Genomic DNA, 10,901 nt, shown 5'->3' with positions numbered 1-10,901 from the left:
CAGTGGGCTGCACACTGTGTAAGTAAATCAGTAAGCTAAAAATGTTTTGGGTATATGGTATCTAGGGTATTAGCCTATAATAAAGCTATTATACCAAGCATTGATAAATAAAGACAACTATTTATATCTATGATATTATATTTTAAAGCCTATCTTTATGTCCCTGGTCACCCATAATACCAAACAAGTTTGAATATTTTATCAGGTAAACAGTAACAAATCACTGAAAGCATAACTGAAGCGCCTCATTTGATGCTGGTTAGTCGATGTTCTCATGGCGCATTGCAGGCATTAGATTTTAAATGCCAACACCACAGAAACACCAGTGTTTTTAGGCAAAGGTTAAGCATTTTTTAGAACAAATATCACAGATAAACCCATGCTATGCATTTCCATTTGTAATATTATATGATTTTTTATGCAGATGTATGCAGGAACAGATATATGCTTTGCAGACACATACGCAAACATACACCATTATTTTCTATATATTTACCACAAAATTCTGATAGGCGACTGCCAATGTTGCCCAAGATCCGCCACTGGGCGGAGGGCAAATTTTGGGTGCCTGCTGCTGCTTTGGTCAGCTGGTTGGCAGTAGAGCATCCTTTAGAAAAGTTTTTTTTTTTCAATAATAAATGTATTTCTTTTAGAAAATATTGGCTTGGACATTTTCTCTCCTTTTTTCATTTCTCTAGTTCTCTTCGAACAGACAGGCTACTGTGTATACAGAAGAAACAGCTTTGGTTGCGGGGTCCTCATCTTATGCTTCAAAATCTTAACAGGGTCGGAGCAGGTGCGTCAAAACAACGCAATCATGCGCGTGCTCTGCAGGTGTTTACGACGCTCGCGAAGCTTTCAGTGCGCGTGGGCCTTCACTGTAAACGCCTTTACAGCTATTTAACTCGCAAGCTAGCCTTCCAAGAGCTTTATTCTGTAACATGAGTATGACTTTGTGGACTACAAAATGTTTTGGGGCTCCCAACTGCGGAAGGACATCAGCATTGAGCAACTGTCCGCCGACACTTCTCCTCAACGCCAATTTCAACCAGAAGTTTGGCCATCTTGTCACCAATTCTTCCCACTTTGAGGGGCTAATATAACCGCTTCGCTTCAAAAAGGTAACGCTAAGTTTATTTGTTTTTGGCAAACGTCATGTGTTTGTGCTGACATGAGTATCATAAAACGATATTTGGCTCTTTTGAGTTTATCAATAAGCGATGAGAGTGGCTGTTTGTTTCTCTCAGACCTGCTTCATATCTTCTTGGCGTTTGCTAGCTGTTTTCTGCTGCTGTAACTGTATTGACAGTGTTTAAGTCGGTATTACTTTCCAATTGACTTCTTGAAATAACTGACAGTGACATTATTTGTTCTTTCGGTTGGTGTTTGTTACATATTGAAACTTTCGTTGGCTTACATAGGCCTTGTGGTGAAATATGAACACGTCTGAGTGATATGAATGTTTGGGGCTGAGTTGCTTGTTGCTAGTTGTTTCACGGTCTAATGCAAGTTATGGTCTGTTGTAGAAAATAATACTTTATGCTGACTTTAGGGCGGTAAGCATGACTGCAAACATCCCCTTCACATAATTATAATCCTGTTTTATTGGCCTCATGGGGAGCTCAGTATGGCCTTTGTCACATTTTCTCCACACGTTTCACTCTCATCTGAGCATCACAGAAATATTTAAACTGAGAGCAATGTGACAGCTTGCTTTACTATTCTTTATGTCAGCATATCAACCGCATCTTTACTCCTGAGCTCCTGTTGCATTGTGTCATTGCTCCTACATTCAGCTGCACTCATACAGCTTTGGATTTTTGTGAGTCTAATATGCTCAGTAATTATCTTCTGCATGTAATGTCTCAGCTTGCTAATACAACTCATGTGGACTGTGGTAATGGTGGTGTGTTTCCCACAGTTTTGGGGGAATTAAGTTTATCATTGTAACATTCAATCTCTCAGTTATGCTGAGCTTGTGGGAAGTGATGAGAACATAGATATTAAATATGAACTTTGTAGATAATTTGTATTTACATAATAAATCTGGTCCCTGTAAGATAGCTGACTGCGCTCTAATTTCACAACAACTAAAAACCCATTTGCACAATATATCATCAGTGACTACGGCCTGTGATATTATACTATTAAATATGAACTAAACTCCCAGAGATGATTAACAAGATTGTGGGGAAACATGATTTAAAAAAACAAAAAAACAAAATCTGACACAAATTGTGGTTATATTATCTGACTTTCTCTAATCTTTGCTTCTCAGAACTACTAGTACTAGTTTACTAGTAGTAGCAGTGGTAGTAGTAGAAGAAGTAATTGTAGTAGTTGTAGAAGTAGAAGTTCTAATACTGGTAGTTGTAGCTGTAGAAGTAATATTACAGAAACAAACAGGAGCTGATGGAGGTCTGACCTGCTAGTCAGAGGTACCTGTCATGGTCAGAAGTGATAAAACACAGAGAATTACTGCTACAGCAAAAACCCTCAGTTGTGTTGTTGAAATGTCTTTGCTTTTAGCACAGCAAGACTTTGCTGAAGACATCAATATGTCATTTGTGTAGATAAAGTGAAAAATGACTGAGCTATCACAGTTTTAGAAAGTGTCTACATTTGGGTTTTGCTTAAACTTGATGACAGAAAATAGCATTGCAGCAAACGGGAGCCAGCAGGGATCTCTTGTTGCTTTGAGACAGTAAAAGATTGCAATTCTTAGGCCTATTGCTTAATTAAGCATATGAGGTAAAAGAATACAAAAATGCCTACAACTTGATGGACAAATCACGAATGTCCACCTAAAATTGTGGGCACCACAGGGGATTTGGTAAGACATTTTTGTGAAAGGACAGTGGCAGAAAAATCTAGAGTTAAGTTGAAAGAAGCTGAATAATTTAAAAAATATAAATAGTAGAAACATGAAAAGTTACGACACTCATGTCTTGAAAGAGCTGAATGTTGTGATAATTGAATGATTTCAGTAACTGAAAGTATGCAGAAAGAGTAGCGGGCCAAAAAAGGTGGTGAAATAAGAATAAAGAAATGGATAACAATAGTGCTACTGAAAGCATCCACACTAATTAAGGATTTTCTGGTGAAGAGAGTATCAGCAGAAAACTGCTGTATGTCACTGTAAGCCAAGGAGGGATGGGCAATTTTTTCATTGCTGGAGGTTGTTTTTCAGCAATTTATTTGCAAAACTCCTCCCGAAGCTGCGAGCTGGCGATATTGGCTGGCTAGTGAGCTAAGATTTTTTTTTTTTAACAGATAATCTGTTTTATGTTCCTCTGCCAGAATATAGTCACAGTTTTGGAAAATAGAAGATAATAAATAAGAGTTATTTTGATAAAAGTTACCTACTAAACCTTTAATATGTAACTTTTTCCTTTTTTTATTGCTAATTTTTATGTTCAGCTTAATGTTCAATTTTTATAAATAAGAATGTTGGAAATATTATCCCTCCATCTTTTTAATAACACTTTGACTTTGATATCACACAACAAAGTAGCCAAAAACATTTATCTTGTACTGTCCTGTTTTGTTTTTACGTTTCTTGGCATCAGTTTGGCAATGTCCACCACGGCAGTATTACTTGAGCACTTACAACAGCTATAGTGGACGTCATGAGACAGTAACATTAATATCTGCTTTGGATGGATCTTAATGCGAAGTCAGTGCCACAGAACATCCGGCCTGAGCAGACAGGGCATTGGAGAGACGAAGCCTAATGGAGTTTTAATAGATAAATGTTGGCAGGATGTATCTGGGGCTCCTCAATAACAGCAGGATGTAGAAATCCAGACAATGGTTTTTAAATGGTGATGGATGACGCAATTGGTTTCATATACGCAGATGGGAAAGAGCATTGGTTACTGGCTTACTGGAAAAAGGGGGACACAGATCGAGTGAGAGTGAAGGAGCAGTTTGATGGTCAGAACCTGGGCAGGATGATCGACAGAGGAAAATGAGAGCTGAGTAAAAGTAGAAGTCAGAGCTAATTAGGAAAGCTCAAAGTGACCTTGACAATGTGGCAACAAACTCCTTGGTTGCCAGGGAACTTTGACACCAGCGTGCAGCAGCAGGTGTCTGATTTGAAGCAAGGTGTTGAGGTCAGACACGGCCTTTTGCTGCCTTAGTTTTTTTTTTACCATCATCTCTTTGCTCTAATGATGTTCCTGTGTGAGTCACTTTTGGACTTGGCTGTCGGCTTGGTAAGGTCACTGCTTTGAGGCTAGATGAATCATCTCATAGTGTATTGATTGACATAAAAAAAGCAAATAGTTCATTCAGAGGCTTACAGAGCCCACAAAAAAACAGTTTAAGCTTATCAGTTGAGTCAAAAACGCTACTGAAACATCAATAACATGAAGATTTTTTCCTTTAATCTCTAATGAGTTGGTTAAAATAAGAAAATGTTTGAGTTTTTTACCTTTATCTCAGATCAGATAATAAATAAATTAAATGAACTTTATTTCCTCCACATGCTGCACTGATGTGCATGGACCTGTATTAAAAGCAATACTGAGTATACACAGAGTTTGGATGGTGTTGGTGTGTTTTTTTTTTGTTTGTTTGTTTTTTTAGCTTTTTAAACCTAAAAAAGAACAAAAGCCAAAGGAAAGGAAATAATTTAAATCTCAGTCTGACAACATATTTAACATACAAGGACTAGGCTACTGGTTGTTGTCTTTTGGCACCCTAATAATAAATCACTCTGAGAGACAGCCATCATAGCAAAAATGTTACTAATTTCTTTTCAAAACATTTTCAGTTATGTAGTTAATTTAATCTAAAAAACAAAAGATTATTATTATTTTATGATAGTTATAGTTAAATTAAGTTTATGTCAGTTAATTTTGAATAACATCTTTAGTATGTTAAATTGTTGTTGGAGACGGCAGCGACTGTTGGCGAATGAAATCACTCTAATTGGTAGTTAAGCTTGGCGTACAAGAAGAGGAATGGAAGTAAGGTAAATAAACAAAGAGCCATCTTTTGCTAAAAAGAAGAGGGAGTGAGATAAAAACAAATCTGTCATATGAAGTTAGATTGTTTTTTCTTTAGCTTGTGAGCTCTTTAGTAGAAGGACCCCGGCCAACCATTTCCTTAAATTATTGCGTCAGAATTACCTTTGTAACACAGAGCCTTCCTAGTAACATTTTAACCTGAACATGCTATAAAAATACTGACAAATGCAGCATAAATCCAAGCTCTGTCTTATTCAAGCATGTAATCTATGCATCCAGACAAGATTAAGTTAAATAAGTATTAGTCTGAACTAGGATGAGTTAGTTTTACATGACACTACAAAACAGTATGGTGTTTTTAGATAGGAAAATTGGAAAGTGGTAAGTAAAAAAAGAAATTTACAAATGATTGACTGTGTGCAAATACCCCACAAAAGAGGAGGGCCTATAGAACTAAAAAACAATTAGCTGGTGAAATGAAAGATTAAAATAAATAAGTTTTAAATCATTTGAGGTAAAGGCCAGCATCAATTATCTCCATTTCTAGCCAACTTGTCCACTTTGTTTTATATAAAAACTAAGAAGTATGATGTATTAATGTATTCAATTATATTTTAGACTTCACTGATAACCTTTAAGTAACCCTTTTATGTTTCTGGCCTCTGTAGGGGCTTGGCTTTGAAAGCTTAATGAAATAATGTCTTTTCCAAAGAACATCTGACACAGATGGATTTAAACACACTGGAAAAGATAAAACTTTATTTCTCCCTGTCGTGACAATACAAAGTCAACAAGTGCAATAACAATGCAACTGAAAACGGTACTGATCATTCTATCTAGTAGTAAATACATAGACAGAACGTGGTGCACTTTATCATCACCACCACACCCAAAAAGTGAGGTATCAACCACTACAAAGCTTCTGTGTACAGGTGGGTATTCAACTGTAAGGCAACTGTTACCATGACAACCTGGAGAGACTGAAACAGATGTGTGCTCGCTTCCTCCCATTGTTTTTTATGTTTGTTTTTATTATTATTTTTTGAGGGAAGAGAGTTGAGCTGATATGATTTACAGTACCACATCACATCAGGTCAGAGTCAAGACTGTTTTTAAACAAAACAGAAAACATCACAAAACCAAGTTGTAACATTTTAGAAACTGGGGAAATAATCCGTTTTCGACTGTGCTACTGCTTGTCAGAGGCAAAATTAATTTTTTTTCTTCCCTGGGTGTGACGGTTACTTTATTGGTGATAAGGACAAATCTTTGCTTTATTACAGGTCAGAACACACAGCGTAGAGCGCTGAAAAGTGACATGTTATCTAACACACCAGATTTCCCCACTCATTAGGGACTAATTAAATTCCCTCCCCTGTTAAAAACTTCCTCCTGTTTGTCGCTGCTGTTCACACTCTGGCAATAAGGAGGCAGCTACAGAAAGAGAGCGTAATTTAGAACAATTACTGAACCCTGGGAACCCTGGGTCAATTATTATACCTGGACACATCCTATTTCTCTGCACCTGAAAGCACAAACCTGCTGGGGCGCACACGCTATTAAACTTTAGCCGCTTGAATGGGAATTAACGTGCACTTACAACTCAGCAAATGTGAATATTATTGCTGATAACCGAAGGTTGCAGACCCCGCTAACAGTGAGTGACCAGAGTTCTGTTCAGAGGGTCCACTTAGACTTTATGATACAAAGAGGACAAATATGATGGCAAGACCCCAAGTCTAATGGCTGGCTTCTTGCCAACTCTCAACAATTAACAGCATCTCCTGTTAGCTTTCAGCAATGACTTCAGAAATGTTGCACGAACCAGAGATTCTGTACACATACAGGCTCGGCAGCTGTCAGAGTACCAGTTGCAGATGTCTGTTCTAGCATTTTATGGATTACAGAAAATTTATCCCTGTAGTTAATTCAAATTTTGGCATGAAGTGTTACTCTTTCCTATAAACTTTGTGATTGTAGAGCTGAAACCATTATTCAGTGTATTTATTATTTCAACTAAGTATTTGGTTGATAAGTTTATTTTTTCACATAATTTTTCAAGCAAAAATGCCAAATAATTCCTTACCTTAATCTTTTTTAGATGTGATGATTTGGTGCTTTTCTCCGTCTACTATGATAGTTAATTGAAGATCTTTGGATTTTGGACTGTTGGTTGGCCAAAACAAGTGATTTTAAGACTCAACCAAATTACTTAAAGCATTTCTAATTATTTTCACTTAATTTACATAGACCTACCATTTTATTCATTGGTTAGGAAAAAATTATTGGCTCATTAATTAATAACAAATTGTTGCAGCTATAGATGACTGCAAATAGATTACTGACTAATCATTCTAGTAATTTTCACAAATGTATCATATATTACATATAGGCCTAGTATAACTGAAAATGAATGGGTTTTGGACTGTTGGTTAAGTCAAACAATTATAACATGCAATTTTCACTGTTTTCTGACATAATAGACCAATGATTTATTGACTAATTGAGGAAGTAATTGTCAGATAACAAAAGTAATCATTATTTGCAGCTCTAAAGTAAAAGTTTCTCTGTTTAAAAGTGAAAATTGTTTCCGCTTTCCTCCTCACAAAGCTGACAGATTTTGTTTGAGACCTTTTTTTCAGTATGAGTTCATTATCCAGAAATACTCTATGTCCATTTCATCGACTTCACCTTCCTATTAAATGTAAACTGACCTGAAAGCTCTGCGATACACCTCAATGATTATCCACCCAGTGCTCATTTGGCTGGCACCTCTGACTTTTACACACCATGTCATCCTTCTGATTAAGCTACTGTACATTATTGCTGACAGTGAGAGGGGTTTTAATGGGTTTTTTACATTTTCTATTATGGCTAATCGCTTACAATTGTCTATTACCAGTGTGGGATATAGAGGGCTCCTTATGAAGGAACCAAATGGAAATTCATTTGCATCATATTGCTAATGGAGCTGTTTTTCAGGCAACTCCGGTAATGAGGAAGGGCAAACAAGTCGATGGATGAGGTTATCGAGGATACTGTCTCGCACTAACTTTATAAGTAATGGTCTCAAATGGGCTTGTAGGCTCATAGCCAAGGATTAAGGTTATGTTTAACTTAGCATGAAGCTCTTTGCTGTCGTGAAGGCATCCCTGATCCGCATAAATGTACTGGGTGAATAACTTACTGAAAGTCAAGATCTCTTTTCTCAGCATCATTAAACCAAAGGCAGAATCTTGATGACCTAATGTAAAAACTTTAGATCTACAGCAGTTTATCTGTATGGCGTTGTGTCCTTGTAGGGCACATTACAATAGAGAGAAATCACTTGTTTTGCAGAGAGGAGACCTAAAACATTTCATACAAGATACTGTTTCATAACATGGCTGCAGAGACATTTTGTGTCTGCTTTCAGTACGTAACAAAAACAGTCTACTCTAAGTGAGATGCTCAGCATCAATCTAAGCTTTTACAGTTTCTGAATGTTAACCACTCATATATTTCTCTGACTATTTCACATAAATAAATCACCAAATAGATAACCCACAACTGTGTCTAACTGCTACTGAACACAAACTGACACAGCAGTGTAATAAACAATTTATATCTAGAAAGATGAGCTTCTTTTTTAAAAACAGGCAAGCCTTCATGCTCGCGAGTACAGTTTATCCAGTTCAGCTCAGATCTGTTTGGGATACTCAAGGTCTTGGCAGTCGCTTCAGGGGATAACTGAACACCTGTGAGCAGTTGAATGTGTCGCTCCTCTGCTGTGGTAGAAGCAGTACAGTTCTTTGTGTCTCCTGGCAGCCTTTGTTCAGCTGGGTTTCTAAATGCCATATCAGCCCGCTTCTGTCAATCCATGGGTGTTTTGTGCTCATTAGAAAGGGAAGTAGTCACTTCTAACTACTGCAGTATGGCTAGCCCACCACTAGTGTTTGTGTCTGTGGTGCAGAGAGGGGGCGTCTGTGGGGTATCTCCACTGTACCACGTAAGGAAACAAGGCGTTGCTACTCTTCAGTTTGTCCACTCGAAGCATCATTCTGTACAAAGAGAAATGCAGAAATTCAGCATTAATTTTCATTCTTGATAAAAAAGATTCTCATTACTTTACTTTTTTTCTCGTAATGGGACAGTTAACCCTGCTTTGAGCACTACAAGCTGGGAGCCGTCTAGTTCCATTACAGGATTTTCCACAAATTCATTTATTTTTGGCAGGCCATCACAACAGGCCATCCAACAATTTTTGGAGCTGGACTGTGAATTAGATCGCTATTGGAAGATATGTACGTTTGGTTATTTATAGCCTACTTGGGGCATTCAGGGCACAGCAGAACATCAGATGCATTGACAGTGAAACTTAACCGTTGACTTTACAAACATCTGCAAACAGCTCCTGTCATCCATCGATGTTTGATCGGCTGTGAATGGATCGACAGATCAGTTATCCACCCTCCCTATGACCCCGTCGTCGTCAGCTACCACAACACAAACACTGTCATTCTGTGGTGCATTATAGTGGGGAAAAGGCAGACATATCTAAGGCTGGTATCTCTGACACAAAAGAAAAAATATGTAATTTTGATTATGTAGTACACTGTCCTTTGGTGTCTGAAGCTGTGACCATGGCTCTGTTTTCTGTCTGGTTTTTATTTCATCAGTGAAGTGGAGAAGACACTGACTTAACAACAGAAACAGACACGAGCAACTGATCTGTGAGCCAGAGGTCCTCTCAAGTCTAAAACATTGGATGTGTGGTCACCTTTAGATAGACATAAGATCATTTTCTAACTGATTGGATATATGTGAGAATCCAAATAGCAGTTGTCATCTAATAGCACAAATCTTTTACTTGTGGGACTGGCTTTCTATAATGTCCAGCTTTTGTTATGACATACCACATGGTCAGAGCTCAGTAGGCTCAGATCCATTTGAGTACTAGAAGTCTTGACACAAGGACCAGAGACCGTTGCAGTAAAACAAGATCCTACCCGACTTCTGTATAATTTGGACTTGGCGTGGAAACCCAAGTGGACCCTTAAAAAGTTATACAGTGAACACCAGACTAAAACCAGTTGCAGCATTACGTGGGAAGTGGTTGAGGTCACTGACTGAGTCGGTGGACGTCCGGAGAAAGATAAAGGAGGCTATTCATCCCATACATGTGTATATAGAAATTTCAAAGATTGTATATAACTATTAAGAAGTGGAAAAAAACAGAAACAAAGGGTATATCATTGCTTTATCATCTCCAAACAGTCATTTTAAAGCCCTGACTGCACGTTTGCATCAGCACATTTCACTGAGTTGCCACATGAGTTGTTTGGAAAAAAATCTCTGGATCCTATTGAACAAAGCGGACATGGTTTTAGCTGCATGGCTGAAATTGTCTCAGATAATGATGTGTGTGCTTAATGATCCACATTGATCTTTATATAACAACATATTGGCTTGAAAAGCAGCTGAACACCCTAAAACTCAATGACTAATAAAAATGTGGCAGCTTTGCTTTTCAAAAAGCATTTAGATTTACAGGAATATTTTACAAGTCTGAAATTCTTGTAAAGACTTTCAGCTCACCCCCACCTCTATGAATCACATCCCACTCATTTCTGCCTTTCAAAATAATGCACAGTTGATGGGAAAATAAAAGTTTCCACTTGAAGGTTATTCTAATGCACTCTGGAGAAAACGCCTAAAATACAAAGTAAATGTCTGACAACAGATCTAATAAAAGATCACAAACACAGCCCAAAATAAAATTGCTGCCACCTCACTTGCTCGTGGCAGTGCCGAAAGTCATTCTACAACTTTCAAGGAGCTGAACCTGTTCACCTGCTCTTTTCTTTTCGCCTGCAGCAGAACTCTGTGCCTGGCCGCCTTTGTTGCATCTATGATGTTAATTAACTCACACCACATGGAGAGTGTTGC

The 10,901-nt window shown here is 37.7% G+C and overlaps 1 protein-coding gene across 1 annotated transcript in view; it reads right to left on the bottom strand.

Annotated features, from left to right (window-relative positions):
* Positions 1–5,704: 5,704 nt before the first annotated feature.
* The window catches only part of shisal1b (shisa like 1b), a 45,046-nt gene continuing 39,849 nt past the window's right edge, over positions 5,705–10,901 (bottom strand). The window contains exon 5 of the mRNA XM_042496678.1: positions 5,705–9,013. Within this exon, the coding sequence (XP_042352612.1) occupies position 9,013 (1 nt within the window). The 3' untranslated portion in view covers positions 5,705–9,012. The remainder of the gene's footprint in view (positions 9,014–10,901) is intronic.

Source organism: Plectropomus leopardus, chromosome 11 (genome assembly GCF_008729295.1).
Source record: "Plectropomus leopardus isolate mb chromosome 11, YSFRI_Pleo_2.0, whole genome shotgun sequence".
Taxonomy (NCBI): Eukaryota; Metazoa; Chordata; class Actinopteri; order Perciformes; family Serranidae; genus Plectropomus; species Plectropomus leopardus.
The sequence above is the reverse complement of the archived record's forward strand: the minus strand, read 5'-3'. Positions and strand labels throughout refer to the sequence as shown.